Genomic DNA, 23,902 nt, shown 5'->3' on the forward strand with positions numbered 1-23,902 from the left:
GAGAGGGTGTTGCGTTGTAAAACGTCTCCGTGATTTTTAGCTTGACTTGTTGCGGCAGCACAACATGGAGGTGTTCAATATTTGTGCCTCAATGTGCTGATGCGGGGCCCCACGTACGCACCGCATCGTAGCAGAAAAAACTGGAGCAGACAATCTCTGCCTTAAGGGCATCATGACACAATAGCGTTGATGGGTTAATGGCTACATACGTGGAATTGGTCATTCTCTGCTTTACATTCGTAGGTTCCCGGTGCTCCTCATACCATTCCTGGTGCAGTGGTTAAGACATGCCCCATTGCCGTGCGATGGCTGGTGCTGCCACTGGTGGGGCTTGCGAGACCCAGATTGCTCTTCCCGAGTAACCTCTTGCCACCAGTCACTAATTTAACTGTCACCTGCCACGGTGGGCAGTGTGCTCACAATCCGGTGGGCAAGTTGTGACGACGTCACAAAGACATTTGACCTAGGTAGCTTCTCTGGGGATCTTTCTCTCACGCCACTGCTGTTAAGCAAAAACAAGGCATCATTGTTTGCATCTCCTGATCCCTTCAGGATGCAGTATCACATTACCACATTTTACTACTTTTAGCCATTTCTCTACTTGCAAAATATCTGCCATTGCCTATCTGTGCTGACCTTTAAAGAGAGAGAGAGAACTTTTAATTAGAATAGATTAATTTGCAGAAGCCAGGTGGTGGGGCCCCTAGGCCAGGGCTCCGCTGACGGCAGCTGACTTGCGGACCACGTGCATGATCCAGGCTCGCTGGTCCAGGCTGTAGCTGGCCAGTGCCCCCTCCCGCTGCTCATGTGCCGGGTATGTCACTGTTCACATTTTGTCTGCTTTGTCCTGGCATTCCCAAGATGTATGTTAGAGCATGGGGCTTGCCCTGGACATTTAAAGAGCTTCTCATAAAAAAAATTGCACTTATTTAACTACGAACTATCATGCAAGGCTTATCCTATACTTGTCTCAACTAATCCAAAGTACCTTCACCAAAGTGTGGTGCACCAGCAGAGCATTGCACCAATCATTTGCACTGCACATCCATGACGCAAACAATGTCACTATGACGATAAAACAACGTATCTTGTACACTTCTTTTCACAAAGCATTTGACAAGCATGTGTGTAGGCATGCACACCTACTGACAGAAAAGGAAGATACATAGAATTGAACAAGCAATATCATTTTATTTCTTCTCAAAAAATTACAACAAGAGAAGTCAATGTGATCAACCACTTGTGTAGCTTTTCCCACTCTTCCTCTATGGAAGGCACACATCAAGCAAACAGCATAAGCACTATGCATAATTCACATGACTGGCAGCTTCCTCTAGTGCCATGTTTGTTTTCATTTTTGTGCGCTACTGTGTAATACGGCATTAACAAGAAGGCACGAGTACATTTCCTTCAGTGTCAACCAAATGGCTTGGACATGGCTTTATTTCTCACCGGAAAATGGGCACCATAAGTAACAGAACCTAATGGTACACACAGTATTGTTTCTGATGCAAGAGCAAAGAAACAATGCTTGTTTCACATGACTATGATGAGCATCATTAAACAGAGCAACAATGACATTGTTACCTCTGTCAAGGTTCTCTATGCTTATATGCCTATTAAATAACCACGACTCAAGATTCTCCATTACTTGCACAAATTATATTAAGCTCAACAGCTACACAGCAGTATATGTATACTTACACATGTGCCTAAGTAAGTGCAATATGCAATAAAAGGGAGGTGGAAAACCAACCTGCCCACATAGCAAGCACAAAAGCCACGTCACCCATCCCAGCCAAGTGCGTGACTGCGAAGGAAGCAAGAGGGCCCAAAGCTGTCATCCCTCCAGACAAAAGTAGAAAGACACAAGCTATTTAAGCAACAGCCTACTATTTTAGCTTTTTTAAATGGTTACATCTAGTAGGAACCAGGATCTGATCAGCGACAGCTGGTCCCGCTTACTTATAATCAGAGCCCTAGACAACTAAAAGGCCCCAAACAATCAACATCAACAGGGCACAGTGAGCATCTTTTCAGTATCCCTACCAACAACAGCCATCCTTTCACATATCGGTGGGCCTCTCGGTCATCTAATTAAAACTTCAAACTGAATGCTTTCTATATACATTCCATGCCCATACAAACACACACAAAGAAAGCATGAGTCACATTGTGCTATAAATTTGGCCTGCTTACGCAAGTTGCAGGGATGCTTTCTCTCAATGAACAATACACAAACTGTTACACAAGAACAGAACAAACTATCTAGGCTATACATTGTGCTTATGGCTTCCTACTTCTATAGAGTAACTGCATGTGCACAGCATATTTGTATGGCCTGTATAACTGCATGCATGACTAAGCAGCCATAATACTCACACTGCAAAGCATTAGAGTATGTCACCAATAGCAACACCAGCCTAACTATGACCAAAGAATTACAAGTGGCCATCACAGTAGCCACACTGCACTGGTAGTCACATACACTTATCGTTTTTTGATCAAGCCTCAGCTTCACAATTCATCTCTTAAATCTTTCTCCATTATAGTCCTGTGTCTGGAAACACAGCTACTCAGACAGCAGTGGACTTTTGCAACCATAGTTATCAGCCCTTCCAGATTTCCCCTACTCTCATCTTGTGATCGGTGAATTGCTCAAACAATGCGCTGCACAAACAATCAACATCTAATACTAGAGGTGCAGAGGCAATACTGGAAGTCTAGACGTCCGACACCCAGAACAGTTTGCAGTTTTCACTTATAATTTAGACCTACTGTAATGCCCTAAAAAAGAAATATCACAGGGAAGCATAACAAAGGGGTGATGGGCACCATACAAGTATAATTTCATCAGTTGGAAGAATTTTACAAAACAAAGCCCGCAATTCTGTCACATCTTCAGGAAAAGGCCGAAAAAAACTTAATTCACACACAGCCACAGACTTTCAGATGTCACTGTGACCGGTATTGAACTCTAGGTCATACAATGAAAAATATAAGCATAAAACGGGGGCTCGCAAAGGGAATATTGCTGCGGTGTCACTAAGTGTTGCACCTTGATACAAAATCATCCAGCAGGACTTCTTCTAGAGGTTGGCATGGAGACGTCAGATTTACATTCAAAAGACGGATTAAAGGAAGCAGAAAAGGCCCATGATAACTGGATTAGCAGTTATGCGAGGTCAATACAAATATAGTCATTTCATATTCTGCTCGATGACAAGCTGTTTAAAAAACCAACAGTGTAAGGTAAATTGCGCAGTGACTGTACATACAAATGTGGTGGCTTTGGTGAACTATGGCAGGTAGGTGGCAATGCAAGTCCCTATTCTGAGATTATGCTAGGTTTTTGAAGGTGTAATGGCCAGGTTCTGACCCCTGCACAACAGTCACATCTGTTCAATATGCTTTTTAATTTTTTCACGCATTACATCAAGTATGATCTCTTTAAAAGCAGTTCATATATCAGTGGTTAAATTTTAAGAACAACGTCTTATTGGATTACATAGTGATTCTAATGCATTTTTTAGTATTGTGGCAGAAAAACAACCACTATTAACATGCACAATGCTGAAATACTGCCACAAAAAAGTACAAGTGAAACAAATAATGCTTTGTCCTGACATTCCAAATAACTGTCTTAATAGTCTCTTTGAGCTTTACATGCCAAGGGAAATGCTATAGGCCACAAGCTATGCCATAGTGAGGGCAGATCCTGATAAACTTCAAATACATAGAGTAGTTAAACATTAACTGAAATCTCAGTAGATGGATATTTTTGCACTTTGCTGCCATTCAAATGTAGTTACCACGGCTGGAAATTTAACCCACAATCTTGGGCTGAGCAGCTAAATGCCATGGCCACTGAGGTAAGTGACGTGTACTAAGTAATGGTACTAGGACGAGAATTTTCTCTATGTCTGCTTTGGTCCTTAGCTTATAAATAATGATCCAGTAATGACAGAAAGCGTGACATTTAAATGTCCACCATTCTGAAAGTAGTCAAACGATGGTCCTGAGGCACACCACTGAAATACAAGCCAAAGTCCAAAAAGCAATACAATCAGTGCCTGTACCAAACATCCCTCATAGCATCATTTTTTATGCTAACACATACTTGGTTCAAACGTCTGCACCATAATTATATTCTGCACATTAAGAGTCATACTGCATGCTTTCACACACCTTTGTGACACTACCTGAACTCCACTTGCAAACAGATCACCTTTCATAGACACACCGGGAGAGTGCAAGTTTTCTGGAAGTTCTCAACCAGAAAGTTGGACGGAAACCATATGTAAAGCATGCCAGTACAATCCAATGCATATTAATAGTGCATTAAGTTAACCAAAGCACTGCTTTAAGTACAATCCTCACCCAGATTGAAAAACGCTCAGAGTAAAACTAATGTCATGCATAACAGCCCTGTGTACCTCTGTGAATGTATACAAACTAAATGTGCAAATAAAACTTCCATGAAAATAAAACCAAGTGGCTAAACAAACCTGCAAAAACATGCACCACAGTCAGGTGCAGTGCTTAAGTCAAATAAAAAATGAGTAGCCGAACAAAATAATGGCATTCAAATTAAATCCATAAAACACTCGCTTGGTCCACTACCTGGCTATCCAGAAATCATTTGCTATCCTTCAAACTCACTAACCACACACATTTTTCTGGCCAGCAAGAAACCAGCATAGGTCTGCACATTCAGTTGCCAGAATGCAGACAGATATCATTCGAGGCGCAACATCCTCGCATTCTAACAACCACTATTGCAATACACGACAAATAGATAGCGTCCTCCAAAAGTTTAGGTACTCTTATGGCCTTTGGCCCCATGAGTAAAAATGCTGTAACAGGAGAGAGAATTTTATTTTAAACATCCAGTCTGAAAATCTGGCAGCGTTTCTACGACTCTAGCCCCAGCAGTTCATGAACATGCTGGAAGAAACATTCCAGTTGCTACGTGTAAGTTGAGGTGACTGGACACATGACAAGCATCAGAGCAAGACTTGTTACAGCAAACATTAAGGAACTGCACCATTCTATCCATAAAGTCAATGCTGCACTGAATTAAAACATAAGAAAGCGAGATTTGCAGAACAGAGATACTTTTACACTCTACATTGCAAATATAAGTTCTCGAGGTAGCCTTGGCAAAGAAAAAAAGCGCTACACTGTATAGTCGGATACTTTAAAAGGAAACAGCCATTGGCAACAATGAATCATGGCCACAGGGTGCTCTTCTCTCCGCTCACCAATAAACACAGTAAACGAAATCAGGTTTTCAATGTTTGATTTTACAAGCCAAAGGCATCAAAACTCTTGAGCTTATAATTTCGACGCAAGATTATAATTTCTCCCTTTCGTAACAAGAAAAGCTTAAATAAAGGCCTATTTTCTTGCCACGGAGGAATACTATGTGGTGATTATAAATGTGGGCCGAGCTTCACTGTGGACTTAAGTTGTATCCGACAACACAAATCTATCCAACAAGGGTCTCCATACAATTTCAACTTTACATAAGCCAGAAAATAACACTTCATGCTTTAGCTGCACACTTTTGCAGAAGGCAGCAGATCAATAATGCTTTCGTCAGCAGTGAACAAAGAAGAGCTACGCAGAAGCGGTTTCAGTATCCCCAGCTGCCTGCTTCTGTCCACGAACGCGAACCACGCCTCCTGCCATCTTGGACCCGTAGTGGCCTGCCCAGAACTGAGTATCAGTCCCAGAGTGCTTGAACTGGACAAAACGCACGCCTGCAGGGTAGTCACGAAAGACGTGTGTGACCTGCAGGAAGAAAAATGCACTCAACACAAATTACACCAGCCCCTTTTTTTTTGCAACAGAACAAATATTTCCTGCCAAAAACAGGGTGCGAAATTAGCATTATCCGTCACTGTATTATCCGTCACATTATCCGTCACTGTATTTGAAAGTGACAGGCATTTCTGTACATTATGGGATGATCGTGATCAAAGCCATAAAATAGCAATAGTAGGTGGTTATGTCAGACATGAGTGGTATAGAAAGTACAGTTGTGCCCCATTATTACGACTCCCCGTTGATATGGATGACTCGAATTACGGACCGTTTTTCTGAGGGCCAAACTTTTTCAACGTATTTCCGCCTCCTTAATACGGAAACTCGCTGTCCGTACAAAGGACAGGGCGTACTAAATGCACAGATGATATTAGTGTCAATATATTTTTTGCCACGTTGATATGGACAGTGATGGGAAAAAACCTCTACTGCCCCAACCATATCATCATTATCATTTATTGACCCTTAAAGACCCCTGTGTGGTCGGGCATTACATAAGGGGAGGGGGGCATTACATCACAAGACTACAACAGGTCGCAATCAGTGCCATATACATAAATCAGTGCCATATACATATATCTTTCCATATATCTTGCGATACATCTTTCCTTTCCTGTACATAAGAGTGCAGGATACCACCAAAATGCAGTGCGAAAGTGGAAATGCCTGAATGATAGCCTTTCTCTTTTCTCTGCCTTCATGCTTTAAAGTGCCAAGAGGCTCTGCCTATGTGTCTTATGATTTGCTGTAATGCATGAATCAGAGTGAAAAAAGTTCTGCAACTTGTGGTGTGTTGAAAACCACATTCAACAGCTGTAAGCCTACTGAGTACAGCTATTTACAGTACAGCTAGTTAGAGGGATGAGATCAGTCATAGTAGGAGGTACATCCTCCTGCCACAAGGCACCATCATGCACCTCATGGACCTATAGATGCACCAAACTGCACTGCATTATCTTGAAAATAATGGCAACTAGGGCAATGCATTTCTAGCTCGCAAGATTTTGTCTAATTTCAACCTCACTGCTCGCTATGTACTGTAAAATTCCGAGCAAGCGTACCCCCTCTCTAGCAAGTCGAAATCACTGGCAAAGTAGGGGGGGGGGGGGGGGGCGCTATCCGGGAACGGCGCCGAAATTCAAGATGGCGGCGACATTTTCCGCCAAAAAGAAGCGCAATGCACATGAACATGAACTTTATTGAGTGAAAGATTTACGACTTTTATGTCAATCACTCCCAAACTATCAAAAGATTCCTCCGAGTCAGTCGGAAAATAAAACTTCACAGCATTCCGCTAGAAGCCCACTCTGGTCATCTGGCGCCACGGCTATGCAGTTTCCTAACTGTACGTTTTTGGCTATTCTGACAGTCTTTTTAGAGAGAAGCAGGTTATTAACGGCACGTCCAGCAGTTGCTTCCCACTTTAAGAACTCAAAGAGCGCATCGTCCACGCATTCACTGAAAACTGGGCCGCCGTTACTCAGCTGTCTTTGAAGTTTTGCTCTCCCGTAGTTACGCTGAAGCAACTTCTTAAAATTATTGCCCCATTCCCGTATCCGTTTGCGGTCGAGCTTAAAATGTCGACTCTTGGTGCACGTTTCTTCCATTTTCCTGATGCCATTGTACGACCTCAACTTTCTTCGCCACTGTGTACAAATGCATCAGCATCGCGAACTCCACAACGCCAAAACAAGACCACGAATGGCGCGTGCGAGCGAACATGCGAATGGCTTGAAAAGCAGGATTGGATTGGATTTTTGGAATGGACGGGGCAGACCAGTGTTGCATGGGCGCGGTGTGTAATAAGGGCGTGGTCGGGGGGTGGGGGCACTTTCCCGGAACAGTGCGGAAATGTGAAATTGACAGTGAAGTTAGGGTGGGGCCCTTGCATGGTTCGGGGCGCTTGTTCCGAATTTTACGGTATCTATAGAAGCAAACCGTAATTATAAAGCCTGTTTTCTTAACACACTTTTTTTCCCTTCACAATTCGTTTTTACGGACAACCCTCTTTAAGGACAGTTTTGTCCGGGTACCCAAGTGTCCATATAATCAGGCATGACTGTCTCCAAAGCAGTAGGCCTAACTACCAACTCATAACTGCTGAGCAACGCTGGGCCAAGGTTTCAGCACTTCCTGGCTATGGACTTCCTGGCACAATAGAGTGACAGAAGAGCAAGCCGTGTAGCAGAGTGCAGTTTAAATGTATTTTTTCTGCTGCCAATCAAACTTTTTACTTGGACCGCAGAGTGGTTGCTCTATCAACCTACCTAATCGGTTTAGCATCCAAAAGCTGCACAAGGACTATGGAGATACTGCAATAGAGGGCTTCAAATTAATTTCAACTGCTGGGGATTCTTTAACGTGCACTGGCATCACACACCCTATGGGCTTTTGTGAATTTGCCTCAATTAAAATGCGACCGTTGAGGTCAGCATTCAGTCTTCTAATGTAAGGCTCAGCAGCAGAATGCCAAAGCCATTGAGCCACTATGGCAGGTCATCTCCTGGTCTCATCCAATTGTCACAAGGAAAGTGAAGGAGAGGAGGAGCCCATCCTAAAAGCCAGTAATGACTTTCCTGCAAATGGCAATTAGCACAAAATGCTGGCGAAGTATGTTGCAGTCTGATATAGCAGAAGAAAAGCTCATGACATGCTACATGCAAAAGGAGGCACCAGATGACAATACCCCTATGTTCCGATAAGATATTGCAACACTACAAATTATGATGTGTTGTACTTCGAAACGCTCTAGCCGCACACACACTACTGAAAGCAAGCACTTGCCTGACTCCACTCACGGCCCAGCCACTGTTCGGTCACAATGGCGTCAGTGCTGTACTCATGCAGCACTCTCCTTTTGTCGTCGAGAAGTGACACGGTTAGCCTGTACTCGCAACCGCAGTCAAATCTAGCTGCGTGCCTATAAAGAAAAAAAAATATGCATCCGACAATAAGACTTAGGTGTCCCAAGATACACAGCATGTGTCCCCAAAAACTTTGCCAATATAAAGAACTACTGACTTCTGAGGAATAAACAGTTTCTTTCTTCAAAAACATATACAGCTGGTCGACAAAATTACTAAGCAGTCATCTCAAGCATTTTTGGCAATTAAAGTCTCAACACCATCAAACGGATGAAAAGAAACAAGCCTTCATAAAAGGGTGGCATCGTGCCTCTTAGCCTTGTCAGCACTTCACCTGTGCACTTAACTGTACACACACGAAACAAATATAATGAGCCACATTGCAACATATGCCAGTTCTTTCAGACGGGCACCCTGTGAAACCACAATGAGTACCATATGCAGTTGAACAGACAATGTAACAAAGCCATTATGCAAAAAAACCAATATTGCCCTTCCTGGTTAGATTTTTTTTTTTTTGCTTGATAGTTTGTTGCTTACCCTGCACTCAGTGCATTGAGGTGCTCATACTAAGTAAAAAACCAGAGTTCTGTATGGTGTAGAAGTAGTTTTCATGTTGGCTTATGCTACATGTAACATTTGGCTCTTCACAATTAAAAGGAAGACAAAGGTTTTAGAATTCGATGAGTTAAAGGAGCCGAATGAGCGAAACTTGCAGGTAAAGTATACGAAATCTTTTAGCGCTAGCATTTGAAATGGTGACGTAATCACAGAATAAAGTGGCATCGGCATTCAGGATTCTCTGCAGTACACTGCAATGGGCAGAGGCCGCAATGACGACGTCACGTGCAGTGGCACAAAGTTTCCAGTGAAGAAATGGTTATTTCAAGGAAGAAAACAAATGCTGTCGAAGGTGAAGCTCATGAAGCATTGTTTGTCGGCATCCTATGATGCACAGCAGCATGCACGCGAAGGCAGTGGTCATCTGAAATTTCGCCAACAATGACGTCAGCACGAGTTTCCACACACTGCTCCAACGCAGTGAGAAGAAGCCTGAACATCGTCGCTGTTTTAATCGGTGATTATGTCACCATTTTAAATGCTAGTGAAAAACTACTTTGCATGCTTTACATAGAAGCTTCATAGATTCAAATTATTGAATAATCTCAAATTGTCAAAAAAATCGCCTTCCCTTTAAGGTAGTGTGAGACTTCAAAAATGATTTTCAGAAACTGGCTGCAGAATACAGTAGTCATAATAAAAGTTATGGCTATAAAATTTGCTAGCAATCTTCCAGATGAATGCTGCTTGCATTAGAGCTCAAGATGGTACTGAAATTTTGCATAGTATCATTTATATTTCTTTTATATCCTTTTCCACTATGTACCTTTCTCTTAATATATACCGAATGCAGCATCCTAAAATTTTGTATGAAAGTAGAAACTGTTATGCTAAACAAACACGACAAACTTTGATCTCTGAGCAAAAAAAAAAATTATTTTTTTTCCCTCCTCAGTACAATAAAATTGCCATATATAGGTGGATTTTCCTTAGTCATAAAAATACAAATCAACTCAGGCTGATTATTCTTGTCCTGACCATGTAAAATGCAGCAATTAATATATATAGCAAAATTTGTTTGCTTACACTTCACAGTTTCTTAGAAAAAGGTCCATAAACCTCCAGAATGGCTGCTTAAAAAAAATGCAGATAAATTCCCTGAAAACTCCTAACTTCCCGCTCAACGGAACCATGAAAAAGGATGAAGTCACGAATACCCAAGTGAAATAGAAGATTTTCTGGAAGCTTTTTCCATTTGCAGAGATCTTTCCATGCTAAAGCATTATAATTGTCTAATGTGGCACTCATCAATCACTTTACTAGTGCCCAGTAATGATTCAGAACCAATGAAAGAGGAATAACATGTGTGTACAACAGTTTAGTGTATTATGAACAGAAAGTATGTTGTATCGCATCTGGCTAACTATGCCATTTCCAGTCTTTCAACGGCTATGCATCATGCTCTTGGCAAATAACTCATAGATACAGTACAAGTGCTGTTTGTAACAATTTAAACAAGTTCCAACAGATTAGTGAATGCAAATGCGAATATCAAGCTACATTAGATGCCCCCCCCCCCCCCCCCCCCCACACACACATGCACTCAGGACCTATCGGAGATGAGAAACCAAAAAAAAAAAAACCTTGTTTTTCACTGCAAAATATGTAATGCACAGTTACGTCGAAGTAGTTGTTATTTGGAAGTATCGCAAACTTTAGTGAGAGCTTGCCACATACCATTCTGAGACCTCGATTTCTGGCTTGTAGTTGTCCAGTATTACCGGAAGAACACCCTCTCCCACGAGGTTGATAACTTGCTGCTTTGTGCATACACCATATGAGGTTGCAAAGCATCCTTGTTTTTCTGTTGGGAAAAAAACAGCATAATGCAAAATGATGCTAAGTCAATAACAATATGCTAAGCAAAAAAAAAAAGCGAGTTTAACGGCAATGATCAATCCACTAAAAAAAACTCATGAGCTAGAATATGAATCTGGGAGTCATAACATTTATAAGATACCAGTATGTGGTAGGAACAACATCAAATAATCCAATTTTGATAACAAATCATGAAAATGCTACCAAACGTAATAAAGCAAGACAGAGAAGTTCTTGGTGGCTATGGCATTTGGCTGCTTGGCCCGAGGTCATGGGTTTGAAACTATAGATTTCAGCAAAAGTGAAATATGAAAATGCCCATGTACTAAGACCTCAATGCATATTAAAAACCTCAGGTGGCCAAATTAATCAATCAATCGGGAGTGCTCAGTTCCTCGTAGCCCACAGTGTTGCTCTGGCAAGTAAAAATTCCTCACTAATGAACACTGTGCTTAAATCCAGCAAATGCAACATGCACTGTCAATCTGAGTATGACTTGCAACAAGCAATATATGCTCGGAGCCTTTTTCCCAAAGCAATAAGAGCCTGGCAGTGGTAAAAATTTGTGTATCTAGCTCCCAACCGAAAGGCCTGGGCTTTCTGCATTGGGTGTCACGATGCATTCAAGTGGTCGCCATTGAATGTCATACTTGAATGGCAGGTCATACTAAGCACAAATGTACAGAATGCATTCTCACGGACGTATGAGATGATTGAATGTTTGGCATTTACTGACCTTATGCATACGCATCCCACAATCAGCACTCAAAAAACTATGCTTAGCACAAGAGGGTACACTTGGTTGGTGGGTGGGCAGGCCTCCAGCTAGTGGGTGATGCTGCTTGAGAGTGGAGGCTTCACTCTCCGAGGATATAAACAGACAGACAGATGCAAGCTTTTTCGCAACGTGGCAAAGGTAGTGCTTTTGTAGTAAAAAAATATGAATATATGTTCTTGAACTGCTTACCTAATGGCAAAGGATCTGCTCCCTTTGGGGCTTCTTCGTACTTCCAGCCGTCACCACCATTCTCAATAAGTCGCCAAAACGCGAAAGCACCTATTGGAAAGGAGAAGGGGCTGATGTTCAAGCCAGAGATCCTTACGTGATAGCAGTGGCAATGTGCACATGACAGTTAAAAAAAAAAAAGTCAGTAAATTTTAAACTGACAAACTGACATAGACAGGGCTTTTTATTATGGTGGCATGGTGTTGCATAATTCAGCATGCACACTAATATAAATACAACTAGAAATTATTCCCCTGATAACATTACTCATCCTTGAAAGCAGCACTTAATGTTTCATTTTGTTCTTGACGTGCGCGAAATATAGAAAATACGCCAAATGTGTGAGTGACGGCACGAACCTATTCAGCTAGAACATTACATACATGCACTACTAATGTCACCCAACACACATGTAGCGCGCAGTGCAACACGCAACACGACAAACTGGATGCAAAGAGCTAGGTTTCCAAGTAAGCCAGGTTGATGCGTCCATCTGGGAACAAAAACGTGTTCGGTCGCGGAAGACAGCCAGACATCCACCCACCTTTGGGAGAATCACCGTGCCCGTTGCGGAGCAAATTCCGGCCGTAGGGATTTCCGATGTAGATGCGCTGGTAGAAGCGCGGCGGAAGCTCCTCCAGCTTGAAGGCAGGGATCACCTTGCCATACCGCACGCACTTGATCTTCCAAAAGCCGTTGCTGTCGATTATGTCACGAAAAAGCTTGCACGTGTGGCGGCAGTTCTTCAGCAAGTCCTTGTGATTCACGAACGACAGCACATATTCGATCAACTGCTCAGGAAGGTCCATCAGAGGAAAAGGATCAGCGTTTTGCATCGCCGCGCCTGGCGTGGAGAACAAGAATCGTTTGATGTGTTTCATAGCTGAGCGTCCCCAAGGCACCGGCGATTGCTATCGGCGCAATATTGCAGGCGGGTGCCCAAGAGGTAAGCAGAAACACGCGCAGCCGCGGCCTTGGGCGCTCGGCCAGTAGGTTTAGAAATTTACGTTGACCGCTCCCGATGTAACGCAACAGCCACTTGACACCTTATACACACCCGAAAACAAATGCACGAATTGTCACAACTGAACGCAACGTTTACACCGATGTTTATACGCTTCCGGCCCTGTATCACCCTCGCTGCACGCTCGCTAACGTCACTCCTCCTACTTTCCACTTTATTTACAGATGCTCAGTGATGCCAACTCAGGTGAACGTTTTCTCCCTAGATTCAACCCCAAAAAATCCCTAGATTGAAGAAAAATCTCTAGCTTATAATTGTTTATTTGTTAATGCGACCATTTCAGCTTTAACAGTCTCAGCGCAGTTCACTGTTTTGTCCATTGGTTTGTCAGAGATAAATAAAAGCGTGTTAGCCACAGTTGCAACTTTTTCTATGTTTTTTTTTTGTAGTTTTAGCTTACATAGAGGGCCCACAGATGGCGCCAGCTGCTCCTTTAGCCTGGCTTTACTTTAGCCGGCTTATTATTACGCGCAAAGAACCTATGCAGCCCTTTGAAAAATAAATGCAGTTGATATCAAGTTGACAGAGCTGGAATTTTCCGCTAAGCCCCGTCAACACATGAAAGTATTTTATTCAGACACCATTAAGGATTGTTTTAAAGATTGTATTAAGAGGCACACAGAAAGACGAAAATGTTTGAATTCATGAAAGACCCCTTCTCGCCTCATAGAGAACATTCAGAAGCGGTGAAATGGCTTATCTTACCTCACAGTTATTAATCATAGTCGCAATCAAAGACCGTCAAATAGTTTTGGAGCTACTAAGGATTGACATCACGACAAACTGACATAACCAAAAATGTAATCTTTTTATAGTTTTACAGCAATGATACAGACGTAGGATTGGTAATTTCAAACTCAGAAAGTGATTCCTTACAAAGTTTGAAAGTCACATGGTTTCGTTTTTCCTCCCTGTGCAGCAGTCGATAATTTCGCGTTGCAGAACTGCTGTCGCCGTCTCTCGGCTAGGCAGAACATTAAAAGTAAAGGAGTAGTAATTAGCATTTTTCATAGTTTTTTTCTGTTCCAAGCGCAAAATAATCAGATACACCTGCCATTAAGCCGCTTAGAGTAGCAATTCTACGGCCTCTCAAAATCCCTAGATTTCACATAAAAGACGCTAGATCCCTGAAGCAAAGAAAAAACCCCTAGATCTAGGGATAAATCCCTAGGGTTGGCATCACTGCCTGAGATGCTGCACCTGCTGCGCCGCTGCGCCAGCCTTGGGTTGCCTGCGTTGTGGTGGCGGCGCCACCAAGCAGAAAGCCTCAAGAATGCCTCAAGACCTACATAGGACCATATAGGTCGCGCACGGTAGTGGTGCTGCATACAGGTTTTATTGATAAATGAAAATAAATTGCTAATTCGACCAAGTATTAGATTAAGGTCAAAAACATTCAACTATATCATTCTAACTTGTTGACTGGCAGGTGGAAATATGGGAGAGGCATTTGCCGCTTTGCCCTACAGTGGGCGTAGTGAGGCTGATGATGATGACCATGCTTGGCGCTGTGGTTCAACTAATGTCTCGAGCCAGATGTTTTTTCTCGAAAAGCTCGCGTGTGCAGAGACGCCCCTCAGCTCATGGCGCCATGCAGTCCCGCCTGCGCTACATGCGCCGTGCTGCTCGCCGCTGCTCGCTGCTCCAGCCTACACGAGATGGGTGGTCATGTGGGTGGTCACCTGCGACACGAAGCGACTTGCTTGGCTGAGGGGCATTGCTTTGCGCGCGGGCTTAAAAAAAAAAAATCTTTGGGCGCTAGATGGCCATAATTAGTAAGGACACAGTGCAGAGGACAATAGATTTTTCGAAATTCTAAAAACTTTCATGGCTATAACTATCGGAAAATGTGTGAAAATTCAGTGTCATCCAAATGGTTATTACTCACCTGTTTCAGTTGTCTGCAAAACCTCGTATTGTACTGCAGAAGCAAATGCATACCTAAAATTTTATTAGAGGCGGGCTTCCCTGCAACACCTGATACATATTCCTCCCTGCACTTATCGTGCACCCCGCAATGAACACACCACACAGTATAGGGCGTCACTAATTTACTGAATCAGATATCGTTGCTTAAAAACCAAAATACTCAAAGAAAAAAAAAACGTAATATGTGAGACTGGACGTGCGAAGGGCAGCCGTTGTGAACTTAATGCTGACTATTCGCAATCTCGCACTGGAAGGCCGCCGTGAACTCCGACAACGTCATGACTGACTCGTTGCGGCGTCGGCTCGCATGCCCGTAACCCTCATCCACATAGTCGCCGCTAGAACAGGGCGCCGAACAGGAGGCCACGAAAAAAGTCGGTCCTGAGAGAGGCTCGACTCCTTCGACGACGTGCCACTCGGGTGTCGCAGGATGCCCAGCCCGTATCCATTTAAGGCAGCCAAAAGGGCATTGGTATCCACGTGGTGCGGGGACCACTTCGACGGCGAATTGACAGCAGGACTTCCGTCGCGATGGACCACGGGTGGTGACTGGCGGCGGCGGCTGAGCTTGTCCTACAAGGAATCTGAAGACACTTCAGAGAATTTCGTCCGCGATGAAGCGTCCGGCGGCGCCGTTATTCATAACCGGCGGCAGGTCTGGGTGGTAAAGCGGGAACACGTAGTAGTGAGCGACCGTCAGTGTGCCATGGACGCTCCATCGACGCCTCAGCACGGAGCCTGGCTTGAGGACGTTTGTCAGGTCGTGCTGCTGTAGCCGCCATCGCGCGCTCAACAGGTTCAGCCAGTAGGTGAAAAAGCCAGCTCCTGGTGTCGTTTCAGGGAGCACGCTGGCTAATAAGCTCCACATGGTGTCGCCGCCTAACTCGTGAGCTACGCGAAGGCCCAGGCTCAGCGTTAGCGCCTCCCGCATCTCGGACTTCAGACCAAGCAGGTAAACAACTGCCCGGAGAAGGCCAGAATCTTCAACCCGCACGATGTTAATGGGCGAAAACCGCCGCGCCCAGATGAAGCGCTCATTGAGCAGCATCAGCAGGCGTCCGGCGGAGATTCCGGGAGTCGTCATTTCGGTCAGGTTTCGGATAGCGGAATTCTGTGGTCAGGCTCGGCTATTGGTGGCCACAGCGCTGCTAGGGTCAACCGGTTCATTGCGTCGATGGTAGTGACGACATCACCGGCCTGCAATTCAGATACGTCAAAAAGGCGCAGCATGCTGCGGACGTACTGCTGGTACCGCAGCGTCTGGCTGGCCGGTGAACGTCCGCATGGCAGCGATCCAAGTGCGGAATGCGGCACTGTGGCTGAGCACGGGGTCCCCAGTGGCGTTGCGAGAGCGTCTCAGGTCGAAGGTCACTTGGAACCACAAGTGCAGATTCCAATTTCCTGAGAGGTCCAGCAGAATCTCTAGCAGGTCCCAGCGGGATGTCATGGGCCATGGGAGGTGGTGTTCGGCCATGAACGTTTTCAGCCTGTCCAGGCTGCCTCCTGGGAGCTCGATGCACGATCTGGCCAACTCGACTACCCTTCTGACGACACTCGACGCCACTGACTGCACGGCTTGAGGATGTTACAGGGAGCCATCTCGATGGTGCTGAGCGTGCGGTCGAACATCATGTCTTCAGCGGCGTCGAGAACGGAGAGCAAATGGTGTTCGTGCTTCCAGCCGTCGAAATCACTGCAGGGGTCTTGGCAGCGATTCGGAGAATATTCGCTGCACCCGTGTACATCAGGCAGGCTGTCGTGCCGGAGAAGAGGGGATGACGACAGTGGTCGGCGTAGTCGGCTCGGGAGGCGGCGTGGAACGAGTGGTAGTAGCGGATGCGAATCCACACCGCCGACACCGACTAGATGGACAGGGCGACGGTGCATAAGATGGCTGTTGCGAGAACACCGTCGAATCGCGGATTCACGTGCCAGCATACCCGGAGAACAGCCACGTTGCCTACCTGCGCACGTGGAGGGGAAAACGAAGTCACCATCCTTCACTGTCGCGTTGAGGTTCGGATCGAGGGGGCGCTAACACGCTCCCTGCTGCAGCACAAGAGCACTTATGTAATATATCCTAGACGGAGGCCGGTACTAAAGGCGCCACGAATTAAAAAAAAAAAAAAGGCTTTTTGAGGTATGAAGACTGCTTCTGCGGCACAGTAATTGTTGGCGGACATGCGAAAACAGGTAAATAATGTTAACTAGCAATCTGGCCAGATAATTTCTGATTAACTTCTTAAACTATAACTGTTAGGCACCCATTAAGAGATTCGTAGCCGGCCGTTAGTAATAGCCATCATAGTTCTTAGAATTTCGCAAACGCGATTACCCTCGGAGGTGTGGCCAAGAAATTTCGGCCAACAAAATGGCCAACAAAAATGCGCCGAGAGTAATCACGCTTTGGTACTATTTTCCTGTAGAAGCCGTCCTCATAACTCAAGAAGCCTATTTTTAAAAATTAGTGGCGGGCTTCCCTGAAACATCCGGTGTATGTCAGTGCATCAGAAAAGCAGTACAGAGCGAGGAACGACAAGAGTTCTCCACGCGTGCCTGTGTTCCTCATTCCATTCTGAGTTTCTCTGACATGTGACATGTCCGTGAGTGTCCTATAGCGCTGCCTATTTCCTCAGAAATATGTAGTTCTCCTCGAAAGCCCGACTTCAAACGTGATCTTTACAGCTTCGCCTTTCAGATTTTCGGTTCATTAATACAACGCTTCGCTGACTATATGAAGGCTAACGATCTCCCCGCTTTATTTAGAGACATAAGTTTACTCATTTCAAACGTATAAAGCTTTCAGCTTGCCATTAATTCGCACTTTCCGTGGCGCTCTAGAGTGCTATGAACGTCCACAGATCGCTTAACTTACAAATCCCACACAGATATATGTGAAAGCAAATCAGATATGCAGTCTCCGTGGAGAGCGCGTCATTTATTCAGAGTAACGAATTTTCTCGTTAAGTCTAGCCCAGGCATATTGAATCCGGGTATTTAGATTATTGGCTATACACCGAACACAACCACCTTTAAAATATGTCTACCGTATATCTACAATTCCGCCGCTCGTTCGATATATCGAACTAAAGCCTGGCGGGCTCGCCTGGCGCACGTGCTTCGCTCGTTGCGAAGCGCGTTGTGGAAACTAATTTTTATGAGCGATACTTCTATTTATAGTGTACTGACTAACAGGATTACACATTTTGCGATAGGTTTGGCTTGGTTTATGGGGTTTGACATCCCAAAGCGACTCAGGCTATGAGAGACGCTGTAATGAAGGGCTCCGGAAATTTCTACCACCTGGGGTTCTTTAAAGGGGCCCAGAAACACAATCTTAGTTAACTGTTCTGCCTGTTGATTGCATACAGTGAGTTATAATGGTGCTATTAGCGTCGGCAATACCGCGTACATTCCGTTTTTTAATATTTTAATGTCCTCCCAAAAACAACTTCATGGCTCTGATGGTGTCGCCACACAGTGGCGGGTTTTTAGCAGCGGATATGACATCACCTGGCGCGAGCTTGATGACCGGACAAACAGTAAATATACTGCAAATTGTGTGAATAAATAGAGACACATTTTGTCACCTGTCTGCGTTTTATATTAGATCAACAAAAACAATTTGTTTGTCTTAGATAAAAGCCCTGCAAAGCAAGTAAAATAAAAACACACCACCAGGGGCGCTCTGGCATGGAAACAACGCTGCCAGTCTCACAGAGAGCAGGCAACCATGGAGTACAAACTTCCGCGACGTGCTCTGGCTGGCTGTTTTGATTGGTTGCGCCAGGTGCCGTCATTGGGAGAGCGAAATAGGAGTGGGAAGCCCCGCCAAAATCGAGTTGAGGGCAGCGTTTTGTTTGCTTGTATTTTGAAATTTCTTCACTGAATAACTCCCGTTCCTGTGCATCGATTCCTGTAATTCTTTTTAAGTCAGCATCTGTGTGACATAAAGAACCCACCTGAAGTATAGCCGGTATTCCCCCAGGCAGTGTTTCGCAGCCCCTTTAACGTGCACTGACATCGCACAGCACACGGGCCTCTAGAATTTCGCCTCCATCGAAATTCGACCGCCGCGGCTGGGATCGAACCCGCGCCTTTCGGGTCAGCAGCCGAGCACCACTGAGCCACCGCGGCGGACATATATGTTGTATGTATACAGGGTGTTTTTTTTTAGAAGGTCCAAAATTTTTTAAAAAAGGTAAACTGCTTTAGATTTATTTTAGCACTGGGGCTATACTGGAGACTACGGCGGGCGCCATGCAAGAGGAAAACTGTTTTAATTAGTTCGCTGATTAACTAAATATGTTAATTAACTTTTCTAATTTTTGTTTTAGGGGATATGTTGTATTCGCAGAATTGGAGATCGTCCTCTAAACAGTCCAACCAAGAAAAAACAATTTTAATTAAAAATTTTTCACGCACGTTACGAGGCGCGAAAAAGTGACCCTTGTAGGCATCTTCACACCGTAACGCAGCGGCGGGAGCGCCTCTGACGTAGTTCACTCCGCCCTGCGCTTTGCGTCAAGCGTCCCGGACTGGCGGCCTGCGCTATCGCTGCTTATCTCGCTTCGCTCCGCGGCCTCACGGAATGCCGCGCTGGAACAAAAACGCATTGACACAAAGTGCAGGGAGGAGCGAGCGCTCACAGACGCTGTGTTACAGTGTGAAGCTGCCTACCAGGGAGACTTTTTCTCGCTTCGTTACGCGCGCAAAAATTTTTTTCATGAAAATCTTTTTTCTTGGCTGGACTGTTTGGAAGATTATCTCCAATTCTGCTAATACAACATATCCCCTAAAATAAAAATTATAAAAGTTAATTAACGTAATCAGTTAATCAGCGAACTAATTAAAGTAGTTTGCCTCTTACCTGGTGTCCGCCGCAGCCCTCAGTATAGCCCCAGGGTTAAAATAAATCTAAAGGAATTTACCTTTCTTTAAAAATTTTGGACCTTCTAAAAAAAAACACCCTGTATAGTTCGAAAGAACAGGCCGCTGCGGCTTCGATGCGAAGCAGGTTAGGCGGGCGGCACGAAGCTGCAGGAAACGTGCTTGTCACTAGCGTGGGCGCAATGTATCGCTTCTAGGTTAGAGATAAGCTGTTGCTATTTCCATACATCGAATTATCGATATATCGAACTATTCCGCATTCCTGTTCGAGTTTTATTTAGCAACTGTATTGCGGCACCGAAAGCCGTAAATTTTTGAATATCAAATTCATGCTCGGGCTCATCGGCATGCTTGCAGTGTGGCAGAATTCAGCAAGGGTTCAGTCCTTCAGTGGGCGTAAACTGGTTGCAGTCAGAAAAATTCAAAAATAGAAAGTGTAGCTGCATTGTTACGGACTTGCGACTTATTTGTCTTCTTTAATTTTCTTGGAGCCATTCGCGATTGCAATAATTAGATGTAATTGTTGCGGATAGAGGGTCATATAAAAGAAGCTTCGAAGACAGGTGTCTGCTATATAGATTCGGCGCACTGCGCCAGAATTCCGGGAAACACGCTAGGTGCAAGGAAAACTATGAATTGCGAAAAACTGTTTTTCCCCGTGCGCATGCACTGGACTTAGTTGTAAAATGGGGTTCGAACCCAACCGCGGCGGCCGCGTCTCAACGGAGGCAAAACGCTATAGGCGCCTGTGTGCTGTGCGATTTCAGTGCACGTTAAAGATCCCCAGGTGGTCGAAATTATTCCGGAGACCTCCACTACCGCATCTCTTTCTTCCTTGCTTCTTTCAGACCCCTTCCCTTACGGCGTGGTTCGGGTGCCCAGCGAGATAGTTACTGCGTCATTTCCTTTCCTCAAAACCACTTTTTTTGTGCTATAGCCAACTGCTGTGGTAATAGCAAATCCACCTCTAACACTAATCTGCTATCGGCCTCAGCTGGAAATTGGTTTTCGAGGAAAGGAAGTGACGCGGTATATAGCTGTCTCACATATCTCGGTGTACACCCGAACCGCGCCGTAAGGGAAGGGATAACGGAAGGAGTGAAAGAAGATAGGATGAAAGAGGTGCCGTAGTGGAGGTCGCCGGAATAATTTTGATCACCTGGGGATCTTTAACGTGCACTGACATCGCACAGCACATGGGCGCTTTCGAAGCGAAAGCTTCACTACGGTACCTAGAGCAGCCTTCGCCGTACGACCATTTTTCACCTTCAAATGACCTTGAGCTTTGAAAACAAAGGAGAGGCACATAACTGGCACCCTGGGACAGTGCACGGAGCGGGAGCTTGGAAAGCAAAGGCGCATAACTGCCCTCTTGGAACAGTGGACACGTTAAGTACGTGGCGGTCGTTACAGATGTGCGCTGCATGCGTTGGCATTAACGTTGTGGCAGAAACGCGGCATGAAGCCATAGGCCGTCGGCGTTCATTGTTTTTTTTTTCAATCAATTAAATGTTTTATTCAAACGGCTAGTAAAAAATACATGCGAATCACCTGGGCCCTTAGCCTTTTTGCGTTGGCGTTGAAAACGTTTAACACTCTGGTGATTTTAAGGGAAGGAAGTGCGCATAACTGGCTCCCTGGGTCAGTGGACGCCTCAATCGCGCTAATAGGTACGTGGGGCGATGAGAGAGATGCGGGCTGCATGCGTTAGCGCTGACAACGTTGTGGCAGACACGCGGCACTGCTGCAATAGGTCGCAGCGTTCATTGGGTGAACAAACTCTCGCGATCAACCATTATAGGTGCGCTGCCCATCCAGTGTCCGCAACGCACTTAACGTTACAGACGCCAAGCCGCGTATAAGTTGCCCGATACGCCCCAGCTTTTGCTCTCTAACAAAGATCAGCAGTAGTTGAACCGCACCATTTTTTGCAGCTGAGGCCTTGACCAGCCGCGGTGGCTCATTCGTTTAGGCGCTCGTCTACTGAGCCGTACCCGGGTTCGTACTCGAACGCGACGGCCGCGTTTCGATAGAGGCGAAACGAAGAAGGCGCCTTGTGCGTTTCGCCTCCATCGAAACGCGGCCGCCGCGTTCGGGTTCGAACTCAGGTACTCCGGCTCAGTAGACGAGCGCCAAAACGAATGAGCCACCACGGCGCGTCAAAGCCTCAGCTGCAAAAATGAATTTTCGTATTACTGCACTTAAGCGCAGTTAGCGCAATACTAAGTGCAGTCAGCAATTTATGTGTGCTAAGCAAAAAGGCCTGTCCTACTATGCATCAACAGACTCTCTCTAGAGAGACAATGCTAAAGAGCATGCACAGGCCTGTCCATAAGGGGAAGGGGGCAAAAGTTAATGGCAGCTCCCATTCACGTCTCCTGGGCAGCAAGAAATAATGTGGCACAAAATTGCGCACCCCTTCATGTCTATCAGGGAGACCTCTGCCCCTTTTCAGGACACAGGGGAGCAATAAAAGACACGGGCATAGAAGTAGACAGGGACTAGCGCTTGTCCCTGTCTACTTCTATGTCCGCGTCTTTTATTGCGCCCCTGTGTCCTCCTGAAAAGTTATGAACCAACACGCCCAAATACAAGTACATACTTCTGTGTCCCCTACCCTCAATCTGCGTGCGCCTATGCTGTGCCACAAAACTAGACACAGGTTGACCTCAGCCGATAGAGAAGACCTAGTAGAAATACAAAATACCAAGACCAGACGCGGGTTCATATCCCGGCCGCGGCGGCTGTGGAGGCGAAATTCTAGAGGCCCGCTACTGTGCGATGTGAGCGCACGTTAAAGAACCCCAGGTGGTCAAAATTTACGGAGCCCTTCACTGCGGCGTTCCTCATAGCCTGAGTTGCTTTGGGACGCAACTCAGCGTTCCATAAACTCCACCGATGCTTCCGTGAATGTCGGCCCAGAGGCCCCTGCATGCTTCACGTGCACGAGGAACAATGGCGGCGCCGCCGTGCAGCCCATACCTGCGGCCCCGTTCCCAGTTCTGGCAGCTCCGTCGTCATGGTCACGGCCCTGGCAGCAAATGCCCGCTGCACGCCTCATCTCGCGCAGCTCGGACATTTCGCTGAAGCCGAGCAGTTGAAAACCGGGACGCCTTGGTGGGTAGGCAACGCGCTTGCCGCCGCTGGCACGCTCGGGATCCGAACGGGAGGGCCTGCTGGTGGTGCTGCGGCAGGAAGAGCTCACCTCGGCCGCCACTGCGTTCCCGCCTCTCACCGCGCCGTCGGCAGGTACGGCCATCACGTAGACTACTGTGGTCCTGTGGTTGCTGTAACCGAGTGAGAGCGCGACTGAGCTGCTTCTGAAGCCTCGGCTGCTGCTGCCCGGTCTGTTCGCTCGGGGTGCGCGCGCCGCTGCTCCTGCGGTGTCGCGCGCCACGTTCGGAACGATGATGATGATGTCCTTGGAATGCCGCGTGCAGCACCCGCTCTCCTGCGACGCGACAGCTTCGTTTTCGTTCATTAGTGTTAACGGCCGATGCACGTGATGGCGAAATTGTGGGCATACGGGAGAGAGAGAGAGAGAAAGAGAGTGAACCTTTAATATACAAATATGCAGGATGAGCCGGCGCCGATAGTGTATGCCGGCATCATCTTGGTCCGCGTCCCTAGTCCGGGACGCCGCAAGATATCGAAGCTACGAAAAAAAAAATGGCTGAGGCTTAACTTGGTTAACCCTGGTCAGATGCGAAGCATATTGATGGCTAGGCTTGGTAATACATGGCTTTCCTTGGTTGAATACTTGGTCATTTTAATACAACCACTAGAAGCCTTCGTCGTGGGGGAAGACAACGGCATGGCTACAGCGGAACGCCGACTAACCCCGAGACGCGCGTTGGGTGGGCGCCTGGATTGCCACGGAAGCCGCGTCCGCCTGCCCGGTGGAGCGAGCGTTTCACCTGC

At 45.8% G+C, this 23,902-nt stretch overlaps 1 protein-coding gene and 1 pseudogene across 2 annotated transcripts; both read right to left on the minus strand.

Annotated features, from left to right (window-relative positions):
• Positions 1 to 1,171: 1,171 nt before the first annotated feature.
• On the minus strand, positions 1,172 to 15,052 carry LOC149372587 (F-box only protein 6-like). The gene is made up of 5 exons (XM_089567085.1): positions 12,683 to 15,052; positions 12,100 to 12,189; positions 10,992 to 11,118; positions 8,614 to 8,749; positions 1,172 to 5,796 (listed from the first exon to the last, which is right to left on the minus strand). Exons 1-5 carry the CDS (start codon positions 13,017 to 13,019, stop codon positions 5,623 to 5,625), a joined length of 864 nt encoding a protein of 287 aa, XP_089423211.1. The 5' UTR covers positions 13,020 to 15,052; the 3' UTR covers positions 1,172 to 5,622.
• Positions 15,053 to 15,198: 146 nt separating this feature from the next.
• LOC149372588 (uncharacterized) lies at positions 15,199 to 23,462 on the minus strand (annotated as a pseudogene). Its single transcript, XR_016287016.1, has 2 exons — positions 22,964 to 23,462; positions 15,199 to 17,055 (listed from the first exon to the last, which is right to left on the minus strand). The product of XR_016287016.1 is annotated as an uncharacterized LOC149372588 (transcript).
• Positions 23,463 to 23,902: the final 440 nt, after the last annotated feature.

This window comes from Amblyomma mixtum, chromosome 1, assembly GCF_055824585.1.
Source record: "Amblyomma mixtum isolate Tamu chromosome 1, ASM5582458v1, whole genome shotgun sequence".
Lineage (NCBI taxonomy): Eukaryota > Metazoa > Arthropoda > Arachnida > Ixodida > Ixodidae > Amblyomma > Amblyomma mixtum.

What these genes read in the sequence shown, in the direction of transcription:
- LOC149372587 (XM_089567085.1), bottom strand. Translation starts at nt 13,019, where the DNA reads ATGAAACACATCAAACGATTCTTGTTCTCCACGCCAGGCGCGGCGATG. An exon ending in AGCAGATCCTTTGCCATTAG is followed by an intron (nt 11,119 to 12,099) that starts GTAAGCAGTTCA and finishes TTTTCCCAACAG; the next exon opens with AAAAACAAGGATGCTTTGCA. An exon ending in GAAATCGAGGTCTCAGAATG is followed by an intron (nt 8,750 to 10,991) that starts GTATGTGGCAAG and finishes TTTTCTTTATAG; the next exon opens with GCACGCAGCTAGATTTGACT.